The following is a 27,993-nucleotide window of genomic DNA, read 5'->3' as shown; positions in this document are numbered from 1 at the left end:
CCGAGAAGAGGAAATCACAAATATGATTAGCCAACCAAATCACCCACTTCTGCTCAAAATATCAAAAACATATTATATAGACATTATCTTAGATGACTTTACATTCATATAAAAGCAACTAAAACAAAATTGATGGAAAAAATAAAAAATTAGACTTTTTTTTTAATATTAGTACGCTGCAATTAAAGGAAACTGTGTTTTGGGACAACGATAATTAAAGGTACATGTATGATGTAGATAACTGTGTACCCGTACCAAGAAATGTGTGACTCTTATGTTATAAAACTTATATTCACGCATGATGTGAAATCGAATCCTGGAACTTAAAAAATTGTTTAATACGACGTTTGAGAGAGAAAAAAAACAATTTGGAGATAAGTATGGCGTTCATTATCACTGAACTAGTATACATTTGTTTAGGGGCCAGCTGAAGGACGCCTCCGGGTCCGGGAGTTTCTCGTTGCATTGTTGGTGACCTTCTGCTGGTGTCTGCTCTATGGTCGGATTGTTGTCTCTTTGGCACATTCCCCATTTCCATTCTCAATTTTATTTACTTCATATTCAATACTGCTCCATCATGACAACAAATATAAGAATATCAATAAATAGATTATAACTGCTACATTTGAGTCCCACTTCTGTAACGTATAATTTAAAAATATCACATATTAGTTTGCAATAACGCATGGATATAATAAATAAAAAAAAACTACAATATGTGTATACTATAAATGTCAATTCTCCGAGAACATAATGTCACAAAATTGGTTATGCTCCGAGAACATAATGTCACAAAATTGGTTATGCTCTGTCGATAAGTTCAGAAACAGAAAATCATATAATTATGTTGTACCGCATATTCATGTATTCATTGAAAAATCGCCGGTTTTTCAGATTTATCTAGTGGCACTGTGATAGGATTTTGCAGATACATCATATTTTCATGTACGATCTGATTTGAATCCGGCATTGTAGCAAAGTTTTGAAAGTATAGTTTATTTTCCTGTACAGTCCGGTTTTTATCGTAAGGAATCTCGTCGTAGCCCTCATTGTGCATGTTGTCCTTTATTTCTGTTATAGAAGAGTAATGGTTCGTTTCCTCGATTTGTGCATACGGATTAAAAGTCTTTTCTTCAGTCTTCACAATATCTTCATAGGTTGGTGGTGGTGTTGGACTCATACACTGAGGTTTCATTCTGAACAACCTAAAAATAAATAAACGAGGCTTGGTTTATCATTGTTTTTTTTAAACTTTATAAAAAGTGTTAAGTAGCAAAACAGATGTTATCTAATTAAATGAAAGTAAGGAGTACATTCTTTATTCCCATCATACTGTGAATTTTTTATTATCCTTTGGTACAAAATCAGTACTATGTGTTTTTCAAGAAATATGGATTTCAATAAAAAAAGAAATGTAGATTTGTTGGGGATTTGAAATCAATTATACACAAAAGTAAAACGAATTCATTCTTTGTCTAGTTTTTCGGTGGGAACATTTTTCGCAAACAAAATAGGCGTCAATACTTTCTGGCAAAGGTGAAGTTAACCTTTACGGTAGATGGCTTTTGTTCGAACTCTTTGGACATTAAGACTTTTTAAAGGGCTAGAAGCGGTGGAAAAACGAAATTAATTGATTTAATGCGCTTCAATGTACTATACTGGCGTCACATTTCAGCGTATACACTGACGTACGCCTAGCATAGTAAAAAAACATGTACGCTGCCAACACGCTAGTAATTTAAGACGCATTCAACTTGTCAATCATATCTGCATCGAGTGTACAACGAGCTTAAAACGTCTTTAGGGCGTGCGAGAAGCGTACATACGTCGTGTGTTTCGGGCATTCAAGTGACGTATATTGACGTATGACTGGCGAAAAAAGTAAAACATCCTTCGAACGTATTTGAGACGCGTCTCGGTCGTACTTGGACCGATTATCCATGCTTTCAGCGATTCTGGGACATGCACTAGTAATTATGTGGTGTTCCACTGAACTAGTCATAGATGCATGATTTTTTGTATTAGTAATAAGTGGCTTTTAACTAGCTGTCAGTAACTGCAAGTACTCTCGAATCTGTATTCATTGTCTTTTTGTTGTTGGGTATCCAAGGACTCGTCCATTTTCACTCTGTGCAATATTTCTAATTGTATCATCTGATGATTTTTTTCAACTGATTTTTATAGTTTGTTCTTATGTTGTAATGTTACACCACTGTCCCAGGTTAGGTGGGGTTGGGATCCCCCTCATATGTTTAACCCCTCCACATTCTATTTGTATGAGCCTGTCCCAAGTCAGGAGCCCGCAATTCAGTGGTTGTCGTTTGTTGATGTGGTACATATTTTATGCTCATTGTTGAAGGCCATAGCCGTACGGTGACCTATAGTTGTTCATATCTGTGTCATTTTGGTCTCTTGTGAAGATTTGTCTTATTGGCAATCATACCGAGTCTTCTTTTAATAATTTAAACCAGTGATGATCTCGTGTGCTTCGGTAGAGTGAACAGGAACTGCACCACTTATGGCACCTGTTGTGCTGCGTGTGGAAGTACAAACTTAGTGATAAGTCTAATTTGGTGATAAGTTGTACTCTGTAAATACTCATTATCAATGGCTTGTGTATTAAATTGTGTAAAGTTGGGATAATACTAAAATCGATGGACAGTACCTCAATATATGAATTTCGGTGTATATTTATATAATCGTTTAGTTACTACGTAAACTGACTTACATAACAATTGTAACTATAACCACCAGCAGGACAAAGACGAGCACAATCAGGACTGAAACTATTACCATGATGTCAGCAGATTCTTCCTCTTTACCTAAAATTGACAGATTGGATTTTGCAAAATATATAGATAAACATAACAGGCTTTTATGTCAAGACAAACCGAAGTATAGCTGTACAACATGTTGTGAAAGAAAAATTATTGTGTAAATCTTCCGCGCTGTAATTTTCTTGAACAGATCTTTGCAATTTTCATTTCTGAGTCATACGTACGAAACCAGCATTTCTCGTGTATACACTATTTTAAAAGTTTTAAAAGATATAAGAAAATAGATTTAAATTCAAATCATTGAATTCATTCTCGCTCCTACCAAGTGTCTCAGATAAAAATCGTTTTTATCTGGTCTCTAACATAAAATCATTCTGCTATCGGGTGTCTTACGTATGAACATTGGATCGCTTTAATCAGCTAACAAATGGCTATACAATTTATAATATCGGGTGTATTACATTAACCACTTCTATCTGGGTTATTTTTATGAAACGTGTATCTTTGTATTTTTGTCCATCTGATGAGTTAAGCCATTTTCAACTGATTTTTATAGTTCGTTCTTATGTTGTTCTGTTATACCACTGTCCCAGGTTAGGGGGAGGGTTGGGATCCTGCTAACATGTTTAACCCCGCCACATTATTTATGTATGTGCCTGTCCCAAGTCAGGAGCCTGTAATTCAGTGGTTGTCGTTTGTTTATGTGTTACATATTTGTTTTTCGTTCATTTTTTTTTTTACATAAATAAGGCCGTTAGTTTTCTCACTTTAATTGTTTAACATTGTCTTATCGGGGCCTATTATAGCTGACTATGCGGTATGGGCTTTGCTTATTGTTGAAGGCCGTACGGTGACCTACAGTTGTTAATGTCTGTGTCTTTTTGGTCTTTTGGTGATGAGACATTGGCAATCATACCACATCTTCTTTTTTATATCTTCTTTTTTTCTCAATGTAACACGTTTTACACTTGTTTTATCCGTTTTATGAACTAACAAATGACTCTTGCATGTACATTGTGAACAAAGTTCTCATTTGAGAAATAAAAATCATGATGCATTCAATATTAAGTATTATAAAAGTAAATACATTATACTGTCTGTACCTTTATGAGGAAGATGTGATGTTGTTGGTTCCTTCAGTGATGATGAAGTAGAGATCTCTCCTTTCTTAGTTGTGGATGAAACAGGTTTTGTCTTGGTTGTCCATACTGTTTCAAATGTTGTAGTTGATCTTGGTGTTGTTGTCGTTGGCTTGATTGCTGTCGTTGTTTTTGTTGTTGTGGTTGATCTTGTTGTCGTCGTTAATGTTGTTGGTTGTGGTAGTGGTAACGTTCCTGGAGATGGAATTGCAAGAAAAATTTAGATAAAAGTTATGTTTTATAAATGGTGATTATTAATATTTCTTATTTAAGCCTATCTGACACATGTGTGATAAAAGTACATGCATTAAACAGTCAGAATAAGTATACATGTAGTCTTCATGCACCTTTTTGGGTTTATGAATATTTTCATTTAAATTAAATTTGAAAAGCCTTAGTCTGTGCTAGTTCTTTCTACTTACAAATGTATATGGTCCATTTTATTTACAACTCAATTTGGTATTTGAATATTATGCTCAACACAGCGTTTTAAAAGACAATACGCAACGTGTTTATTCAGTACTATATGTATTTTTGTAAATATTTCTAATAAAAATTTAAATCATACCCAAAAAAAACAACAAATTGTTGTTCAAAGCGGATTTCAGAACATCATATACATTGTATTTGTCAATATATGATTATATAACATAACAACCTCGATAAAGAGTATCACTGATTTACAGGTAGAGATGGTAGAAAATTAAGTTTCCAAGCGACAGCTAGCGGAGCTAGTAAACGGGTATTTGCAATAATCAAATCATCAATTGATGCCGTTGTGGTTAACAATACAATATTGTTATCTCCATTCTAATGAAAATGACAGAAACAATGTTAAATCATATACTAGTACCTAAAATCTGTCATACGTCGTATGACTTTTTGCGTACCTTTTTATGGCATCAATTGTTTACTGATGCCATGAATTTTGGTTACATTTTCCAATCAAATCGGACGTTACAAATGATGTTACATTAGATAAAGCAATTTTCAAAGAGTCAGCACTTACCGAAACAATATGCTGATTTGTCAACATCTAACTGTGCCAGGTAATATGTTCTGTAGGTGCCACAGTTTCGTACTTTTATATCATATTCTTTTTCACAGGTATCAGTTAGTCCGGATCTGCAGACTTTTCTATTTACAGTTGTATCTCTCTCTCTTCCATCTGGTATACTTCCTGAATGAAATACAGAATATAAAGTATCAGATGTCTTTGCAAAGTTAATACTTGAGGAAAATAATTTGTGACCGCATGTTTAATTTAAAAAAATGAACCGTTTGCTAATGAATACAGTAATCTTCCCTTTAAAAAGAGAACATTCAAAATTCACAAATCAAAGAGATATTGACAACATCATTGCAGCCAAAAAAAGACGACAAAATGACAAGAAAAGGACAACGAATCTCAATACATTTTACTTGAAAATTGAACTAAAGACTGAGCAACACGAATTACATAACAAAAATTGGGTATTCTTTGGTGACCCAGTAGCGTCCACCATCCTGAACCACTCGTGGCACACATCATGTTGCTCTTGTTGTGGATAGATTCGACAAGAAGTCTCATTCGATGACTGTACAGTTGAGGAGCCATATAATTATAACATGTACACAAGCATATGTATCATGGAATAAATAAATACAGTAGGTAATGTGTCCTGTTCAGTGCTATGAGGTATGTTTTGCATATATGTAAAGTCTCATATAAGTGTACTTTAGTATGACTGTACAAGATTATTTTTGTAACTTGTCTGTACTTTTAGGGACATTTAAATTTAATGGATGTATTCTTTGAATTTGAAATTTATTAGTCTCTACATTCTGAAATAAAAGGACTTTAAAGGTAAATGTGACTTTATCATTTTAAAATAATGTATTATGGTTCATAATGTCTTTTATCATCATATCATAATATTTTTTTTTTTATTTTACCTCATATATATTCGCGCTTAAACATATGCAATATCATGAATATGGAAGATAAAATAAAAGCAACAAAACACAAATTGGACTATGAAATTACATCTGATGAAGTAGAAGATGCCATCTTTGCACTTGAAATAGGCAAATCACCAGGAGCAGACGACTACTTCCCTGAATTATTTAAATTTGCAGGACCAATTTTCATAGAAGCCATGAGAGTAATGATCAACCTATCATGGAACAACGGGAAACTCCCTACAGAATGGAAAACTGCCAATGTCAAATTCCTTCGCAAACAGGGAAAGACCAACTACTATTCTCCGTCATCTTATAGACCAATCAGCCTCACTAGTGTCATGTGTAAAATAACAGAGAGGATAATCCTTAACCGACTTGCAGCCTTCAAAACGTCATAGAGAAATAAAACAAGGGTGAAATAACTTTGGCATGTCTAATTGACCTGGAAAAAGCATATGACTCAATCTGGAGAGAAGGACTAATGGTAAAGCTACATAAACTAGGAATCCAAAGAAAAACATGGAAATGGATTAAAAACTTTCTAAACAACAGAATGGCAAAATGTATATTTGATGGGTTCATCTGAACTGAATTTGAAACAAATATAGGACTACCGCAGGGCTCTGTGCTAGCTCCTTCTCTGTTCAACATCTATATAAACGAGTTTTTGAATGACATCAAAGGTGAAAACACAAAATTTGCAGATGACGGTACAATGTGGCAATCCAGAAAGCCAGAGAAAATAGATGAACTGAAAGAGGAAATGGCACAAGACATACATCGGAAATGCAATAAAATGGACCAGAAAATGGAGAGTTAACATCAGCATTGAAAAGACAGAAGTGTGCATGTTCACCAAAAAGAAAATCAGTAAAGAGGATAAAACAATCAAATTAAATGGAAAAGACCTAAATTATAACCCAAACCCAAAGTTACTCGGAGTAATACTGGACGAGAAAATGACGTTTGGAAAACACTTAGAAACACTGGGGAAAAAGAGCAAGTAGAAATCTGACCATACTACGAGAAGTAAGACAAATCAGTAAGATGAATACCAAGAAACTGTTACAATTGTACTTTTGTCTAATAAGATCTGTTGTGGAATATAGTTGTGACATCAAAGGTGAAAACACAAAATTTGCAGATGACGGTACAATGTGGCAATCCAGAAAGCCAGAGAAAATAGATGAACTGAAAGAGGAAATGGCACAAGACATACATCGGAAATGCAATAAAATGGACCAGAAAATGGAGAGTTAACATCAGCATTGAAAAGACAGAAGTATGCATGTTCACCAAAAAGAAAATCAGTAAAGAGGATAAAACAATCAAATTAAATGGAAAAGACCTAAATTATAACCCAAACCCAAAGTTACTCGGAGTAATACTGGACGAGAAAATGACGTTTGGAAAACACTTAGAAACACTGGGGAAAAAGAGCAAGTAGAAATCTGACCATACTACGAGAAGTAAGACAAATCAGTAAGATGAATACCAAGAAACTGTTACAATTGTACTTTTGTCTAATAAGATCTGTTGTGGAATATAGCTGCCCAGCATGGCAAGTTGCTGAACAAAACGACCTCCAAAAACTTGATAGGTTACAGAGGAAAGCTCTCCCATCAACATCAGGCAGAGAAGCTTTAGAAATTGAGGCGGGAGTTCTACCAATAGACCTGAGATTCGAAGAGATTTCTATAAGAGAAATTGCAAAAAATCAAACAAAATCCATAACAGAACCTATTAAACAACAACTTATAAATTACCAAGAAGAAATAGGCCATGACATCCATATAAAACCAATGGGCAAAGCGCTATGTCAATCAGTTGAAATGGAAAAAGAAACTGGCATTAACATCAATTTAATAGAGCCGGCATTTACTTATAGACTTGGAGAAACATCGAGGACAAAAACAACACCATCATACTGGAACAGACTTGGCAGCTCGAAATCAAGAACATCAGAACAAAAGAAAATATGCATAACAGTCATGACAAAATTAATAGGTAACACAGGAAACGACCAAGCAACTGCATACACTGATGGATCGTGCATGGGAAACCTGGGACCATGTGGAGCTGGTGCAATCATATACACAGAAGACTCAAGACCAGCCATACGACTACACAGATCTAGACCTGTCGCTCAAAGAGGATCCATCTTACTAGCAGAGCTCGTAGCAATTGTAATGGTACTGGAATTTTGTATACTGGAAAGACTACACAACACCATCACCACACTTAAGATCTTCTCTGACAGTCAAAGTGCAGTAGGAATCCTCACACTAAATTGGGCACCCAAATCCTATATTGATGTGATTCGAGACATCAAAGAACACATCGAGGACCTAAGAGCTAAAGGGATGGAAATTTGCATCCTATGGACACCAGGACATGCAAATATTCTAGGAACGATGAAGCGGACTTATTGGCAAAGCAAGCAGCAGAAGAAGCAACACAACTCTTGCCAAAAAACAACATAATTACCCTTCAAGACGTAAAACAAGGTGCACACAAGAGTGTCATGCTTAAGTTGCAAAGACGATGGGAATTAAGCAACACAGGAAGAGACCTTTTTGAGATAACGCCAAACGTTAAAAACATCCCAATCTTTGACTATCCAACCAAAAAATTCTTCAGCATCTTTATACAACTTAGAACTGGCTACACAACCCTTAACTATTATAAACAACGCACAGGGCACCACCGACTTATGCAGCTGTGGAACTAAGGAAACACAACAGCACTACCTCACAGAGTGCCCCAACTACGAGAATTATAGAGAATAAATGTACCACCAAATTACAAAAGAAATTGGAATACGCAAAATCAACACATGCACACTGCTAGGAAGACTAGATCACGAAAACACAGAAGAATATAAACGGAAGTTAGAAATCATTTCGGCCTTTATTTCAAAAACAGGACGTTTCGACTTACCCGAACATCCGCAACCTCAATCGTAACAGCAAAAACAAAATTAAAGTACATGGAGGAAAATACATGGAGGAAGATACACATAGGGCGTAATATGCACCAATGAGAAGAGTTGTGCCATAAGGCCATAAGATTGAGGATTGAGGCTTAAAAGCTATACATATAGTTGTTCAATAAAAACATAACAAAACATTACACCTACTGTGTAATCATTGCGGTTAAAAATCATATATTACGATTTGGTTCATCATAAAATAGTTTACAAGGGTCAACATATTCTTAAATAGAAATATTAAATAAACCTTTCATCCAGAGAGGATAAAGAGTGCCGCATTGCATCATGGGAACACTGTTGTTTACAATATCATTTCCGGTCACACTATCGATCCTATACCATCCTGTTCTAAGTCTACTATCTTCTATAGCTACGTCATTTACTGTCAGTGTATAATTGGAGGATCTTTTAACTTCTCCTTGTAGTGTACCATGATTACTGCTTTCGCAAGGATCAGCTAAAAAAATGTATACCCGACCGCTAATTTATGTGGAATAATTGTTAACAAATGTATGATGTATGATAAGCGTGATATAAACAATAAGACAAGAATTATTTTAATAAACATTTCACCTGGGTTTAATTTTCAGACAAGCAAATGTGAGTTTAAAACTGCACGTCAACGCAACTATTGATTAAACAGAAAAGTTTCAATTGTCTAATTAGATATAGAATGATATTGTCAAATACTGATTTATTTTTAACGATTTAAAATACACAATTGTCAGATGTTACCAAGTGTTGTGAAACTCGGAATAAGACAGAAAAAAAAGCATAATACAGAAACCTTTTTTTTTACAAATAAAGATACGATTAGCATACTACATGTACTAGGTTGATTGTTAATACTTACGTTCACAACCGGGACTGAAACCATTATTAGACGTTTCTCCTGGTGGACATGGTAGCTCTGATCCTGAAATATAACTTGTATTTGTAAAATTCCTTTTTTAACATGAAGTTTAAAATGGAAATAAATAGCATTTAGAATATTTGAATTATATTATGAGATGTTTGTTATTATGGGCCGGCACTAAGCCGGTCATTATATGATAAATACTTTGCAGGTGTGAGTGCTGCCTTGTAGCGGCTTTAGCTTTCTCTCTTTAACAATCTACAAGGGTGTCTTTCACGTGCAAGAGATATGACTCTCTCTTACATGTAACACGGGTCAGCCATTTATCGTCCCTTTCTGACGGACTATCATTCATCGATTCTCTAGACCACATTCGCAAATGTTGTCAAGGGAGAACCGAAAATTCAGTCCCTGAAATGTTTTCACCTGAACGGGATCGAATCAGGAACATTTGTGTTAGAAGTCCGATGCACTAAAAACTGCACAACGCCTCTCCATCGATATGTGGAAGTATAAGTCATAGTTCTTGACATTCTGTTCATGAGATTTTTCCATTGATGCATCTTGACTAAACAAGGGGTCTTGATAAAAATAAGGTCATCTTCACCTTCATTTCGCATGTATACCGGTATCGGTATGAGTGACTGATTTAAGTTTGCGTTAAAGTCCATATCTGAGATTCAACTCGAGGATAAATAATATTTCGTCAGTAGCTGGTCTGTAATAGTCAGAATCGAGGTTCCTAAAAATATGTCATCTTGACATAAAATTCATTGATGAGTAAATGAGGTGAAAGGCTGCGTTTAAATCCACATCTGAGATGAGGAATACAAATATTTTGTCAGGAGATGCAACTTTGATAGTCACGTGTTTCAAAATCATGTGTTTAAAATGAATTAGATGATAAATCCATTTAAGCAGATCCACTTAAAAGATATTGATTGCACAAACTGCACAATCAAGTCATTTTTTATGGCAGTATCATAATTAATTGGATTGGACCAGTTCTGGCAATTTAGGATTATATCTAATGTATATCCACAGATACAGAATATCGTTGGTTAAAGAAGTATTCATTATGTTTATAGGTTAGCCCAATGTAAAACTCACCAAAGCAATAAGCCTGATAGCATGGTGCTACTGGAACTAAACTGTAGACAAGGTAACTGGTACAATTTTTCACTTTTATCTGATGTGAATATGCACAGCAATTTCCATTGTAGTTCGCTGCACATGCTGTAACTGATTTGGTTTCATTTGTTACCGGATAGGTTCCTATTATATTAATTAAACATTAAAAGGCATTTTGTTATTATCGTATGATTATGAATATTCATGAGCATGTTTCATATTACGTAATGAAATTGTACCTTTAAACCATAAATATTAACTTCAACATACGTGATAGATTTAAACAAAGTACTAAATTAAAGTTTATTTGAAATGAATTACTGAGGCATTCGAATTTATGATTTTTAAATTGTATACATGCTTTCATAAATATATTAACAATATAATAACACACTTAAATGTTTGAATGCCAGTGTTACATTTGTACTTGATCTACATATATTTCTTTTATCAACGTTATAGATTTAGCAGCTTGGTTGATTGATTGATTGTTGGTTGCTTTACGCCGCATTAGCACAAAAAGGCTATATCGCGGCGAGTTTAGCAGCTTGATAATTTCTTGAAATATTTTCAAAACGTTAGTTTTTTTTAACATTCTCGTATATAAATTACTGAAGTGAGTAAATAAAATTATTTAAAAGAATTGAAAATTGTTTTTTTTTTTCAGATGATAAACTATTTAACTAAAATATACAAAAAAAAAAACTACAAACATCCCCAAAACAAAAGAGAAAATTGATTATATTTCGAATAAGGAAATAAGGAAAACTGCGAAAAAAATTGTGTTTCCTTATTCCTCAGAGGGAAACGTCTGCCCATCTAGTATTTTCATCGCTTTAATATATTATATATTACATGATACAAACAATCTTCAATTTAATTTTTACCATTCATCCATATAGATGATATTGTCCCACAACGGAAACCTCCAACTATACATTTCGTTGGCATTCTTTCACCCGCTTTGCTGATAATTCTATACCATCCTGACGCCAACATATTATCACACAACGAAGTGTTCTTACTATTAGCAGCAGATCGTTTGAAGTCTTCTGCAGAATCCAACACTTTATAATTGTTACATGGATCACCTGTTGATTGAAAAAAAAACAAGTTTGAATCATTTAAGACAATAATGGGTCTATAGTACAAAGATGCCCCAATCGAGCTATCATGTTCTATGTTTAGTAAACTGTGAAATTGGGATAAAAACTCAAAGTTGGCATTACAATTAAAAAGATCATATCATAGGGATAATGTGCATTAACATTCAAATTGATTTTATTTCAACTTCATCAAAAACTAACCAAAATCTTTAACCTGAAGCGGGACAGACGGACGAACGGACGTACGAACGAACAAACGCTCAGACCGAAAACCATATTGACCCTAGATGGGGGCATAAAAAACATACATATTTGTTTTAAGCGTGAAACGTTCGAAGAAAATTTTAGCATTTAATATTTAAGAAGCATACGTTTTCACACCCTTTACAGATAATTCTTATATAAATAGAAACATTCGGTCTGATAAATTTTATTAATAGACAGATACTCGTGGATGAACAATTCAGCATGTGATACTCAAAACAAAAAGAAAATAAGCCAAGTTAGTTGTTTTTATCGACGTTGGTATAAATATTATAAGATCAAGATTGTAACCAAAGTGTTGCTTTTGCTCAGTGAAAGGTCATCATCTTTATAGAGAAATATAAAATCCGAAAATAATCCATACAAAAGTTACCCGTTAGAAACCCTGACACAAAGGCAGAGTACCAAATCAAAAGTTATCAAAACAAAGCCAATTATGTAATACATACTATTTTCTTGACGCATAATTTTGATAAAATCTCAATTAGCCATTGACCATGGAAAAAATAACTAACACACCATTCTTTTTCTAGATCACTCTTAACAATAACCATAAAATGCATACTTAGATACTTGTTTTAGTGTTGGAAAGTCATATGGTTGTATACAGCTTTAATTACGACAAATTCGACCTGACCTAGTAAGATAAGATACTATTTGAAGGTTTTATACCTTTTAACTTTCCTTAGATATTTCGTGACCCCTATTGCTTTTTCGTAGGTTATGCCTTCAATTGAAAAAAAAATCCAGTTTTTGTTTAAATATACTGCTGGTGAAATATCATGGAATTTTTTGTTCATATTCCATATTCTTCGTACATTTTAAATTCAATGTTTGTCATAAATTGACAGATGTTTTTAGTGACTTCCTTATTCTTGTTTAATTCCAAAAATACGCTCACGTATTATCCTTATTTTTTATAAGATTTATATATCAAGTATTCATTTTTAGAAAAGACAATTTGAGATTTTTATTTGATTTTCCACAGGAAACTTCCTTTTAGAAAAGACTTGTATTAAAGGTAGACCCACTTCGAATTTGAGTATGGTTTGAAAAAAGAGTATATTGTGCGTTTAATAATTTGATCGAATTTGTCATGCAATCTCATCAAGGTCACGGAGAAAAAAAGGAAAATCACAAAAATGCTGAACTCTGAGGAAAATCAATTCGGAAAGTCCATAATCACATGGCAAAATAAAATAACAAAACGCATCAAAAACGAATGGACAAGAACTGTCATATTCCTGACTTGGTACAGGCATTTTCAAATGTAGAAAATGGTGGATTGAACCTGGTTTTATAGCTAGCTAAAACTCTCACTTGTAGGACAGTCGTATCACATTCCAGAGAAAAGCAGCCTTTTTTCGCATGTTAGTGAATAATATATGTTGAAAACTGAGCTTTATCTAAATAATGCGCCATAAACGTTTTACTGGATTGACGTGAATCTGGAAAATGATTTTTTTTATACATTTACAAGTAAACAAACTATAAGTTCTCACCTTTCACCGAAATTGTCAATATTCCAAAACAAAAAATTGATAGACCTACTATTGGTTTCATTTTTATAATTAGTTATGTTAGCAATCCGACTTCATTTTAAATCAGTATGCATAAGTGTTTTTAGTAACTTCCTTGTTGCAGCTGACTTAAGTCTACATTTCATTTATATATAATTGTACATAATAGTATTTAAATACAGGTATTTATTTAACGTGTTCTTTTCAAAACAAAACAAAAAGATATAAAGCACCTTTGAATATCGTTTGTTCTAATACACAATGATTTCTTTCGCAGGTTTTTTTTATCAGTGTGTTTTCGTCAAAAATATTTTTGACTTTTTTTAACACGACGACACTCAAAAAATGTATGTTGTACTTAATGTCATTGAATCTTTCTTTTAACTTAACTAATCAGATGCCCTGCTAGTAGTTCCAATTATAGAAACCAGTAGATAACCAAACAAGAACGTTTTAGCCACAGAAAAGTTCAAATTAATGTTAAAAGAAAGTCCCCTTTTCTATTAATTGATTGTTGCTGTTTTAACGGCACTTTTGGGTTATTTCTTTGCTGAAGGTTTTTATTATTGGAGGAAGCAGGAGTGCTCGGAGAATACCACCGTCATTAGATAGTGAAATTTACATTCGTTAATTAAGATTTGAGTCGAGTACACCCGCACGAGCGCACTTCGAACTCACAATCTCTATGATGACTGGCTAATGATTGCAGTAGAAGAACTACTTTTTCTCTTTGTAAAATTTTACTTTAAACATATTTATTTATAGTGGATTGGGAAACAAGTTTTGCAACTTACATTAATCCCTTTCAACTTTGTGGGTGCGAGTGCTGTGTCTTTACCGTGCAAGAGATATGGCTCTCGCTGAACACGGGTCAGTCATTTATCGTCTGCTTCCGACGGACTATCATCGTTTCCTCACTACCATACTCGCAAATAGTGACAGGGGAGAGCCAAAATCTCAGTCCGAGATATTTTCATCCCGGAACTGAATTTTTAGCTCTTTTTTGTACATATTTGAATAACCAGACAGTAAGTATAATGTGACATATCAACTAGTTGAGTTTAAAATAATAAATAATACAATATTAATGTTTCGTCGCTTATTTTGACAAAAATGAACCATACTGGCTGCTAAAAGTGAACTATTATTTCACTATTTCGTTTTACTTATTAAATGAATTTATATATACATGTATCTTGTAGCTAATTTCCCGTTAAGAAATGAGGGGATGGTTACACTGTAACACAACACATGGTTATTTGGAATAGCATTTTATTAAAGCCGGTCTGGATCAGTGTCCATATCGGACGGTCTCCCCTTACCCAGTAAAATACATGAGTATATATACAGAATATAAACAGTGTCAGGGTTTCTATTAGTTTGACCATTATAGTTTTAATTCTAAAGATACAGGGATGAATATCTATTTTGTTGACTCTAATTGACATGTTTTGACCAACCTGGAAATTGATGTTTAAAGAATACACGTATGTCCAGTGTTATAATTAATTGTAATTGCTACATGTCACCACCTGGTCTGCATGTAAACATGTTATATGAAACCCAGCGGTCAATTGAACAACCTTTTACAAGGTCATGTTTTTCTTAATAGATATTCCCCTGTATTTATTCTATTCAATTTAATAAACATTTTGAGAATATGTAATCATAAATATAAATATAAATAAATATAATATATATTTATATATATATTTTAAGCCCATCATATTGTCACAACACATGTTAAAATTATGGTTTTGGAAAATTTGGGTCTTGATTTATTTTTTATTTTGTTCAGGGTGATGACTTGAAAAATGAGAACTTCAATGTCCTCTGCCCCCTATGATAACAAATAGCAAGTCCCTTAACAAATGTCGGCTGATCATTTTCTTAGATTTTCATGCAGAAATCACCGTTAATCCTACATGAATATTGGAGGGGGGGGGTTTGCACTTTCAAGATGAAAAGTAAAATAGAATTTAATGCACTTTTCATCTTGGTGGTACTAGATCACTGTTTTAGATCATAGATTAGGATTATAAAAAATACCATCCGTTTTATAATTGAAAAACATTTTTTGTTTATCTAACATGGTAAAGACATTTAAAACTGGTAGGTTTTGGGAGTTTATGTCTATGGTAAATAAAACATAAGAACGTATGAAAGATATTAGTCACGTTTTTGCTTAATGAAGTTGTTCATGGTATGTAAATAAATGACACGCATTACGAAAAACAAATATGAAAGACACGAACCATCGACAACCACGAACCAACAACAACCACTTCACTACAGGCTTCTGACTTGGAACAGCCGCAGATTGGATGTGGCGGGATTTAGCTGATTTGCTGGCGTCAAACCATACCCTTACCTTGAAAAATGGTATAACAGTACAGCAAGGAACAAACTATAAAATACAGTTGACTAGCGCTTAACTAATCAGATGAAGACCATGCAGACATTTGAATCAAGAGCACAGCTGATATTGGGTTATAACATTAGCCAGTGATTATAAAAAAGAAAGATGTGGTATGATTGCCAATGAGACAACTCTCCGCAAGAGAACAGAATGACACAGAAATTAACAACTATAGGTCACCGTACGGCCTTCAACAATGAGCAAAGCCCATACCACATAGTCACCTATAAAACGCCCCGAAATGATAATGTAAAACAATTACAGTTCATTTCTTGCATGGTTACGGTGTGTAATGTAATACAATATGGTTAAAACAATTACAATGTGAAAATTGAAATGAAGCAAAATATGCCAATACATAAGCGAAAAGTACTAATTGTGACTGAAAAATTGGAAAGTTAAAATCATCATTCTTGATACTAGTTTGTGGTCGTCATTTTCTGTCAATGTCAAGGAAAATACCAAAATGTAAAGCCTATGTTCTAATTATATGTGTAGTAGTTTTAGATTTGAAAAAAATAAAAATCACATATATATCATGTAGTCTATTACCAAATAGAAAAAAGTTGCAACAAAACAAATATCATACAAATAATTTATTTTTTATTAATATCCTTGAAAATCGGCTTCTAGTTCTGAAACTGTTAAATCGTTATTGTCAATATCCGAATCATTTATCTTCATCTTGTCTAACCTTGGTTTTATCCCTCCTCTGTAAACTATTATGGCTATATTAACACCGACCAACAAGGCGAGAACAACAATACCTACAACAACTCCAATGGCAATTTTCCCCTAAAATGATAAAATTATTTTTTGAAACTCAGAATGCAATTCATTCATTGCAAATAACTATATATTAAACAGATAAACGTGACAACTGAGTGTAATGTTAACATTTATAAATTCACGTATCCAAACAATCTCCACAAATGTAAGATAAGCCAATGGTTTTGAATTTGCATCCTTCATATCATTTAAATACCATATTATACAATTATAGCATTTGTATGAGGTCGATACGAGGTTATATCGACCTAAGAGAAGCATATATTTGACTGAGGACGAAGTCGGAGGTCGATATGCTTCTTTAGGTTGATATAACATTGCATTGGCCTCAACCAAAGACTATATTTGTTATATTATTAATCATTAACTATTGCATGAACAATGTAAATTTGGGGATTTCTAGAATGTATTTTTAGCATCATGCTGTACGCCCTGTGCAATATGCTGGTTTTTTTACCTACGAAAAAACTAAACACAACACTATTGGCGAGCAAACTGAGTAAATACAAATGTTCATGTGATCAAGTTTTAACGAATCACAAATCCTTAAAAATATTCGATAATAATATACATGTATACAATGTTTTTATAATGTAAACACAAACTTTAATGATCGTTGACTCTATTAATCTCAATTGACTAGAATTGTCAGTTTTCCTTTCTAAGGTCGGTTGTTTTTTCTGGGCTTTACTTCTTCCTCCATCAATAAAAACTTGCCGTCACGAAATAGCCCAAACCAATATAATTTAGTAATATCAATACTAAGATAATTCATATCAACTCATGATCATGACTTATCAAATGAAGCAGTAAGTACTGTTATTTTCTTTTCAATAGTGTATGCTTACAGCATCTGATAAACCGGTTTCTGGTTCTGACACTGTTCTGTAAACTGGATCTCCAAGGTCAAAATAACATTTTGTGATATAGTTGTTTTCATCAATTACTGTCAGATAGGCAGATCTTGTACAGCAATCACCACTTTATTGAGAAGGAAACAAACTCCTTTAATTCTTATCATATATGCAAAAATGTGAAAATGGCTTGTACTTGTTGTATTTATCTTTTTCATAACTTGTTAAACTATTTCTGTGGCTGCTTACACGCATTTTAAATGTAAACTATTAGCATTTTCATCGAATAACTTGTTATAAGTTTTCGGCATGTTCAATGTATCAAGCGGTCTAATAAAATAAATGTGGAGCGAAATATCTATTTTAAAACATATATTTCACTGTAAAATACATACATATATATTAAATCGTATTTTATAGTAGCGAGAGAATGATACGAACGATCGCGCGAGACAAACTTCATTATTGTTATAAAAAACTTCCATGTGTTGATAGGAGATAAAGGTCATCTAACACACATACCTGACATTTACAAACAATGGAGACTTGGACATGTTTGTGTGATGTATGTTTAATCCAATGCTTCCTTTCAATGAGGTCAGTGCTGCATCATAATGTATAACTGACTGTCCAAACCAGTTGTATAATGAACACATACCGTCTTCAAACGTAAGTGAACAATTTCCTGTATTTGACGTCACGGAACATGTGGTAGGGGTATCAGACCTAATCTGCAAAACAAATTACCTTTTAATGCATTTCATTTTAACCGCATGTTAACGGATAGGATTTTTTTTAATGTGCGTTCTTGGTTATCCTGACTTACAAATGTTTACAAGAACTCATAAATGAAATTTCTAGTGATGTTAAAAAATTTAACTTAATCAGTTAATACTAACATTGAAATTTGACATGCTTTGGTGCTGATGATTTCAGTATGGTAAGCTTACTGATTAGGAAAATATTTGAGAAAAATAGGGAAATCAATTATACTTGTCCTGTTTGTTCCATTCATATTCAGTTGTCTGTGATGATATGTAATTGAGTTTGATGATTTTGTTGATATGTCAACTTTCCATTTTTCAGTATGGATATATGCCTTTTATTTTCATCTACATGTCTCATTTAGTACGTAACACGCGTGCATGTTCACAATATACGAACTTTATCAACAGATACACATACTAATTAAACACAGCTATGAGAAAAAAAGAGAGAAATCAACAATTCATACGTTCATGGCCATCATCTCAAATTTGAGTGATCAAATCTAAAACTTCATGGCACAAGTCACGGGATCACATCTTTAGATACATTAGCAATTGTCAGTTGTCATATAACCGATCACGGTATATTAGTTTGCATGTAAAGCTCTTTCAATTTAACATAAGAATGATAATGCCTTCGGATTCAATTTCTATTTTATAATTATAAAAATAATGACACAACTAATTATTTCATTGTGATATGTGTATTAAACAATAATTATGGTTTATTGCTATCGTCAATCCAACATAAATGACAAAGGCAGTATTGGGAATCTATGTTTAGACAGATTAAAAAAAAATAAAAAAAATGGGTGAACACATTATTTTATATATCTTTGATGTTTGAACATACGAAAACTGTCCTTGTGTCTTTCTGGAGGTTTTCTGTTGATCCTAATTCATTAACAGAAACAGCAAGTGTCCTGCAATTGAAAGTTAATAACTAAAACAGGTAAAACATGAAAATATGTACAGGTAAAACATAACTAGAGGCTCTAAAGAGCCTGTGTCGCTCACCTTGGTCTTGTGCATATTAAACAATGGACACGGATAAATTCATGACATAATTGTGTTTTGGTGATAGTGATGTGTTTGTAGATCTTACTTTACTGAACATTCTTGTTGCTACAATTATCTCTATCTATAATGAACTTGGCCCAGTAATTACAGTGGAAAATATTTTCTAAAAATTTACAAAAATTTATGAAAAATGTTAAAAATTAACTATAAAGGGCAATAACTCCTTAAGGGGTCAATTGACTATTTTGGTCATGTAAAACTTATTTGTAGATCTTATTTTGCTGAACGTTATTGCTGTATACAGTTTATCTCTATCTATAATAATATTCAAGATAATAACAAAAAAACGGCAAAATTTCCTTAAAATTACCAATTCAGGACAGTAACCTAACAACGGGTTGTCCGATCCATGTGAAAACATCAGGGCAGATAGATCTTGACCTGATAAACAATTAAACTCTGTTAGATTTTCTCTTAATGCTTCGGTTTTTGAGTTATAAGCCAAAAACTGCATTTTACCCCTATGTTCTATTAATAGCCGTGGCAGCCATTTTGGTTAATTGGCCAGGTCACGCCACACATATTTTAAACAAGTTACCCCAATGATGATTGTGGCCAAGTTTAGTGTAATTTGGCCCAGTAGTTTCAGAGGAGAAGATTTTTGTAAAAGATTACTAAGATTTACGAAAAAATGGTTAAAATTGACTATAAAGGGCAATAACTCCTTCAGGGGTCAACTGACCATTTTGGTCATGCTGACTTATTTGTAAATCTTCCTTTGCTGAACATTATTGCTGTTTACAGTTTATCTTTATCTATAATAATATTCAAGATAATAACCAAAAACAGCAAAATTCCCTTAAATTACCAATTCAGGGGCAGCAACCCAACAACAGGTTGTCCGATTCATCTGAAAATTTCAGGACAGATAGATCTTAACCTGATAAATACTTTTACCGCTGTCAGATTTGCTCTAAATGCTTTGGTTTTTGAGTTATAAGCCAAAAACTGCATTTTACCCCTATGTTCTATTTTTAGCCATGGCGGCCATCTTAGTTGGTTGGCCGGGTCACGCCACACATTTTTTAAACTAGATATCCCAAAGATGATTGTGGCCAAGTTTGGATTAATTTGGCCCAGTAGTTTCAGAGGAGAAGATTTTTGTAAAAGATTACTAAGATTTACGAAAAATGGTTAAAAATTGACTATAAAGGTCAATGACTCCTAAAGGGGTCAAATGACCATTTTGGTCATGTTGACTTATGTGTAAATCTTACTTTGCTGAACATTATTGCTGTTTACAGTTTATCTCTATCTATAATAATATTCAAGATAATAGCAAAAAACAGCAAAAATTCCCTAAAATTACCAGTTCATGGCAGCAACCCAACAACAGGTTGTCCGATTCATCTGAAAATTTCAGGACAGATAGATCTTGACCTGATAAACAATTTTACCCCCATGTCAGATTTGCTCTAAATGCTTTGGTTTTTGAGTTATAAGCCAAAAACTGCATTTTACCCCTATGTTCTATTTTTAGCTATTAGAGGAGAAGATTTTTGTAAAAGTTAACGACGACGGACGACGGACGCCAAGTGATGGGAAAAGCTCACTTGGCCCTTCGGGCCAGGTGAGCTAAAAATATGTAACTTTGGTTGCGTAATTACCACGTTTGAAAGATCTTACTACAAGGTACATGTATGCCGTAGCTGTTTTCTTTCACATTTCGACTGAATGTCATCAGAGATTTAATCCATGTATACATGATACTGGTTACAAAACATTTACAATGATTTAGGGATTTGTTTTGTATGTTCCTGCAAAAGAAGAGACTAAAGATCACATTTCTTAACATTGCATTTTTTTCACGTTGCAAGTGTTTAAGGACGGCAAGAGCAGAACATTTTTTTCTAATCAAAATTCTACAACGAATATATGCATATACTGTGATTCTGTACATGGTTGTTTTCGTGTTTGGTGCTAGGTGTCCCGTTCATACAAATATGTTGTATTTTGTGAAAATTAATTTTCCATTATATTTCAAAATCAATAGTGACGTGTCATTCTCATCGTAATAACAAAATCTATCGATTTGATGTTCGATTTATCATAGCAGCAAATACTATACAAATAGTATATATTAATTCCACGATGATGAATAAACTTAAATAATTTCATGAAACATACACTGATTTGTATGAAGACGTCGCTAAAATGTTAAAACTACCATTAGCCATTCCACCAGCTGATATCAAATGAGTTTCAGTTGTCATATCGACTACAAAATTGCGATCGTTTTCGATTCTTACGATGAATGTCCGATTGTTTGGTGAGTAGTTTAAAGCAGTATACTCGATCATTGATGTAGTATCGGCAATCAATTCTACAAATAAATTCAATCATTTTGTGATTTTAAATTCAGACTACATGTATATCAATCTGACATTTATTGATATCGATTTAAATGAAATTGCCTTGCTCAATTGAGTAAACAGCACCTTTTGTATAAATACGTAGAAAAGCTCCTATTTCTGACGCTTTTTTATATAGTCAGAAAAAAATATGTATTTTTTTTTTTGAAATGGGAAAAGACATAAAAACAAAAATTGTAACTAAAAATAGTGATAAGGTCTATTTCTATAAAATATTAATAAAAGAGTGACGAAAGATACCAAAGGGACAGTCAAACTCAGAAATCTAAAATAAACTGACAACGCCATGGCTAAAAATGAAAAAAAAACAGACAAACAATAGTACACATGACACAAAATAGAAAAATAAAAAAAAACAACACGAACCCCACCAAAATCTAGGGGTGATATCAGGTGCTCCGGAAGGGTAAACAGATCCTGCTCCACATGTGGCACCCGTCGTGTTGCTTATGTGATAACAACTCCGGTAAATAGTCTAATTCGGTAGGTCACGTTCATGAAAGGGAAAGGGATTGTAGTTACGAAGTAAGGAACGTATACGATATCATTTGTGAAACAGTTATTCCATAACGGTCAACCAACTCATGATGGCGTCCGAAAATTTACAAAGGGATGATTTCAACTTCACCATTTGGAACTCTTGGTTTAATAGCTTCCTTGTGAGCAGCAACCCTCTATTAAGAAAATCATGATAGGAAATGCAAGCACGGGAATATCGTATCAATTTGGAGATGTATACCCCGTTTGCAGGTGCTGCTGGAATGTTGCTACTTAGAAATGGAAATTTCACAATTGGAAAGCTGAAATCATCTCTTTTGTCGTAAAGTTTTGTGTTCAACCGACCCTCATTGTCAATTTCTAGATGTAAGTCAAGATATGAGGCTGACTTAACTGTATCTGTAGTATCCTTTATCAAGTAATGTCAGAAGCACTTCTCTGAATTTGCTACACAGGAACGCTCAAACAAGTCATTTGAAAATAAGGAATGTGTATAATGTTATAATACAAATCAAGGCTCCAAAGAGCATATGTTGCTCACCTGATATTGATTTTTACAATTTCACCCCTATAATACACCCTGATAATTGAGGCCTAGTGTGGTTGAATCGTCTTGGTATTTTCAGGGGAGAAGATTTTTGTAAAATATAATAAAAATTTACGAACTATCGTAAAAGATCTACTGTAAAGGGCAATTGCTCCTTAAGGAGTCAATTGAATATTTTGGGTAATTTTTAGATCTGAATTGGTCTAGAATAACTAATTCAGGGGCAGCATCCAACAACGGGTTGTCTGATTCGTCTGAAAATCTGATGAACATGTTTATCCCAGTCAGAAGTAAAATCATAAAAATACTGAACTCTGAGATTTACTGTAAATGGTTTAGGTACAGAGATATAATCCAAAAACTGTATTTCACTCCTATATTCTACGTGTTCTATTTTAAGTCTATGTTGGTTAACAGGCGGGGTCGTCGGACACATTTCATAAACTAGATACACGAGTTATTAAATTTACCACAATAGGAGAAACTTTTGGTAAAAGTTAACAGTCGACGGACGATGACGAACACGAGGACGGAGGACAACGCACGCCAATTGATTAGAAACTATCACTTCGCACATTGTGCCAGATGGGATAAAAAAAATACAAAAGAATAGGCAAAAGGTAAAACATTTTACAGGTTGTTCAAAGGATTTTCTGTATAAAGTCAACAAACCTGAAGGCACATTTACGATTAGCTTGAGCTTAACTGGTCTTATCTTCGATGAAGATGTTCTGCGGAAAGTATTTCCATATTCATCGATACCAGAAATGCTGACTTGATATTCCTGTAAACATTCAAGAAAAATTTAAAAATTATAGTGGTGTTGAAGTAACTACAATCAAAACTAAATATTTTGCAGTCGCCTAATGTAGAATAAGTTGATCGAAATGTCTAATAAGACGAACTGCTTTTCTTTTTTCTAGAAAAAGTTTGAAACTAAAATAACGGCTCTTTACATTTTGTAGCCGTGTAGTAAATATTGGTTATTCGACTCCAATTATTTGAATCTAACATACCTGCGCTGTAAACTGAGTTGATGCCAAAGCCACTGTGGCGTAAGACGATGACACATGTGTTATGTTGAGATGTTCGACAGTGCCATAGTTATCAGTCAGAATAACATCTGACAGTGCGTTACTGTAGTTCAGTAAATTGTACACAGTTATTTCAATTGTGTAGTTCTCCCCTGTTAATCAAAGGTAAAACAAAATCACCAAACATGCTTAGTAATCTAATCTCCCCGAAATTTTACAGATCATTTCATCGTCATTTTTAAAATTATATTTTCTGTTCTTCATTACCAATTGTATGGTTATAATTTCACTTTTCGACTTTCATACATTGCTTGTTAATTTCATAATCGATTTCAGTGTATTAATGCGATCAGATCTAAAACTGTTAACTATTAGATATGAAGAAGATAATTATATACTTTTTGGGCACTAAATACTGAGTATTTGGCAATATATCTTCGTTACGTTTAAAGCTGTCAAACCTCGCTAAATTTTGTCAGAAAGAGGGGCATTCGGTTACCAATTCAACTATAAACAATAACTAACAAGATCAAAGAAAGATACTAATAGTCTGCCATAATAACATTATACGTTAAATTGGGTATTTTAAAACATGGCAATAACTGTTTTCATTCGAATATTCCACGAAAGGCTTTTACCCCAGTCCCACAAGGTCACGACCGCACTACGATCTGTGAAAAAATTGCAAATTTTGATGATCGTAGTGCGATCGTGTAGATCGCAGTAAGGTCGTATCACGATCGTGGTGAGGTCTTCAAGATCGTGAAGAGCGTGGTCAACTTTGAACATGTTCAAAACAATCGTGGTGCGGTCGTGGCGAAATTAGGTCGTAGTAGAAGCGTAGTGAGAACGCACTAAGATCGTAGTAAGATCGCAAAGGTGGCTGTACAATCGTAGCGAAAGCGTGATTCTTTTCGGAGAGAATGCGCTACGATCGCACAGCGACGTTATCACGACCTCACTACGACCATCACGTTCTCACTGCGACCAAACTACGCTTCCACTACGACTATACCACGATGTTCACGACCATAGTGCGATTCTAGCACGCCCTTGCCGTCCTCATCACGTTCTTCTTACGACCTGGCTTCGTTCACACTACGACCATCATTCTCATTGTCATTTTTACATAAAATATACAAAAAAGCTCCCTAGATTTTGTTTGTTTGAATGTAATTATCCATTTGCTCTAACGCCTCAACCATGCTTCCCGTTTTTATATAGATTAGACCGTTGGTTTTCCCGTTTAAATGGTTTAACACTAGTATTATTTTGGGTCCTTTATAGCGTGCTGATTGATGTGAGCCAAGGCGCCGTGTTGAAGGCCGTACCTTGGCCTATAATGGTTTACTTTTATAAATTGTTACTTGGATGGAGAGTTGTCTCATTGGCACTCATACCACATCTTCCTGTATATATTGATACATCTATATCATCTCTGTTATCGTTCACTAAAATATCGTCATTGAGCTTCTTGGACCAGCAATAGGTTGTAATTTAGGTTGGATTGGTCGGTCCGACATCTCTGCTTAATCAGGATTCGTTACTTTGCTGCCTCTGCCTCTACATCAACTCCTACCACCATGCCCACGTGTTCTGGTAAATTTTGGTGGCATGACTGTATTGTTTTCGAGAAATCTACGATTTAATCAGAAATAGAAGGAATTGAACTGTATTGATATGGAACACGGTGTTGACGTTATTGCTGAGAACGTAGTAAGATCGCGCTATGAACGTAGTATAATCGTAGTAAGAACGTGTTATAATCGCCGTAAGATCGTGTTGCAATCGGATAACTCGTGGTATGGTCGTAGAACGTGATAAGCGTAGAAAGATCTTGATAAGCGTAGTGAGGTCGCAGAATAAGCGCGGTGAGAACGTGGTATAATCGAAGCCGGATCTTTGTAGAAGCGTACAGAGGACGTAGTAGCATCGTGAAAGCAACGAAAATGTTCATGCCGCTCATACCGCAACCTCACCACGATCTAAATTTATTTTAGATCGCGGTGAGCGTGGTGCGATCGTGGTCTAGTGGGACTGGGGCTTAAGGAAACAAATAGTATTTTGAAGAGGCGGTTACACATGTTTTACAATCAGACTTTGAAATAATTAAAGATGTTATATTTTACTTACCTGCAATAGGATTTCTGGATATTCTGTACAAATAATCATTGTCATACTTTTCCAGAATAAAGTAATTAAAATCCACACCTGTCTGTGCTGTTATGTTTACCTTCCATGCTTTCTGTGTTTTTCTTGTAATATTATACAGACCTGGTAAAGGTCCCTATCGAAAAAGGTTTTTATAAGTATTAGAACGATAGTTAAAAAGCCAGAATCTACAAATTGTAAACAACTGCTGTTGATGCATGAGTCCTGAATTGAAGAGACATATAGTTATTTTCTTTGTGTGTGGATTGTTTTAGTCGTTTTTTTTTTGTCTGGTTTAATAATATATACATGTAAAAAAATGATTTACTACTAGTACTAACTATAAGTATCAGTTGTAAAAAGAAACCGTAGCAACAAATTTCAATAAAACGTACAATAAGTTTTACCCTGCCACATAGTATATGAGCCCGTTCAAGCCTGTAGCCTGTTAAAATTTTGCATTTTATGGAAATTTAAAAAGCCAATTATTGTATTTTTCCTGCGTAAGTAAGCACATTTCGGATAATGAACCAGCGCTTAAATGTTAAAGAAAACATACAAATGGTTATTACATATTTCAGGTATATTATTATGTAAAAATATATAACTTACAACGACAGTAATTACAACTTTATCTGGGTTTTCTGACAAAACAGTTGCTTCACCATTTACTATTAACGACCCTGTAAGTATAACATTCAATAAAGTATATTTATTTTCAGTTTTTAACCAGTATTTAAAAACATATATCAACAAAAGAAACTGTCAGCAATATGTCAATTGGACAACGATTCATTCAAAGCTCCCAATTTACATGTGTCTAGTCTAACGCAACTAGACACTTAATCCTGTTACACTTGTCATCCTTACTACATTGTACTAATGTAAATTACAAAACTGGAATGATATTAAAGAACAAAATGGTTGATGATTATCCAGAACAAGCACAATTACATGACTTTTTTTTGTACATGCACATGTGTTGAGTTTTAAAATACGAGAAAACAACTGTATTCCATTTAATCTATTACAGTCCTTGGAACAACAAACCATTGACTCCAACGATGCATTTTGAATTATATTTGTTTATGTTTTGCATTCTTTCAGGATTATTTATTAAACATGTTAAAGTTGCAATTACTTATGCTGATGTCGAAAATACGCATGTTAAAATATTTCCATGTACTAAATAGTGTTTACGGTGGATTATATTCTTTGGCATATCAAACCTTAATATATTATAGACCAGTACATTTTTTTGCGATTGATATTCACTCTGTCTTAAATACAAGTATTGTTGCAACTAAGGTTTTGACTCTATGAAATTAAAATTTCGTAATGAAGACATATCAAACGTGTTCTTTATAATTGAGTGTAGATCAATCACATCTTTACATAGAGTATAAACTCGTATATATTGGTCTGACAGTCAACGTTTTTCTTTTATTCTGGTTGTATATAACATGTATAATGACAAAAGAAGATCCGAGCGCAAATGTGAACATGTATTGAAACATATTTTAATTTGATAGTAAATTTTTGATAAGTCAAAAGATTCCTTCCTTGATAACTCTAATTTTCAATTTAATGAAAATTTCCTTTTTATTATTTTACAATAAACATATGTATTGTAACAAATGTAAGTACGCAATACAAATGAAAAGTTTGCACATATTTGTTAAAGCTATGGTAACATAGTTCATCTGTTTATTAAGAATTAATTTTGAGATTTGGATAGTTTTTCACATTAATC

General features: G+C 33.7%; 2 protein-coding genes across 2 annotated transcripts in view; both read right to left on the bottom strand.

Annotated features, from left to right (window-relative positions):
* Positions 1–776: 776 nt before the first annotated feature.
* On the bottom strand, positions 777–16,426 carry LOC143043712 (uncharacterized). The gene is made up of 9 exons (XM_076215891.1): positions 16,411–16,426; positions 11,727–11,930; positions 10,819–10,983; positions 9,706–9,768; positions 9,100–9,309; positions 4,926–5,096; positions 3,881–4,111; positions 2,729–2,822; positions 777–1,205 (listed from the first exon to the last, which is right to left on the bottom strand). Exons 1-9 carry the CDS (start codon positions 16,424–16,426, stop codon positions 869–871), a joined length of 1,491 nt encoding a protein of 496 aa, XP_076072006.1. The 3' UTR covers positions 777–868.
* Positions 16,427–16,754: 328 nt separating this feature from the next.
* LOC143043711 (von Willebrand factor A domain-containing protein 7-like) overlaps positions 16,755–27,993 on the bottom strand; it is a 28,392-nt gene continuing 17,153 nt past the window's right edge. Inside the window, exons 13-21 of the mRNA XM_076215890.1 lie at positions 26,853–26,923; positions 26,223–26,376; positions 24,072–24,241; positions 23,728–23,839; positions 21,766–21,961; positions 19,412–19,481; positions 18,314–18,522; positions 17,786–17,918; positions 16,755–16,943 (exon numbers count right to left, since the gene is read on the bottom strand). Coding sequence (XP_076072005.1) covers positions 16,755–16,943; positions 17,786–17,918; positions 18,314–18,522; positions 19,412–19,481; positions 21,766–21,961; positions 23,728–23,839; positions 24,072–24,241; positions 26,223–26,376; positions 26,853–26,923 — 1,304 coding nt within the window. The remainder of the gene's footprint in view (positions 16,944–17,785; positions 17,919–18,313; positions 18,523–19,411; positions 19,482–21,765; positions 21,962–23,727; positions 23,840–24,071; positions 24,242–26,222; positions 26,377–26,852; positions 26,924–27,993) is intronic.

The sequence above is a fragment of the Mytilus galloprovincialis genome, chromosome 8, assembly GCF_965363235.1.
Source record: "Mytilus galloprovincialis chromosome 8, xbMytGall1.hap1.1, whole genome shotgun sequence".
Classification (NCBI taxonomy): Eukaryota; Metazoa; Mollusca; class Bivalvia; order Mytilida; family Mytilidae; genus Mytilus; species Mytilus galloprovincialis.
Note: the sequence above shows the minus strand (reverse complement) of the source record. Positions and strands in the feature narration are given on the sequence as shown.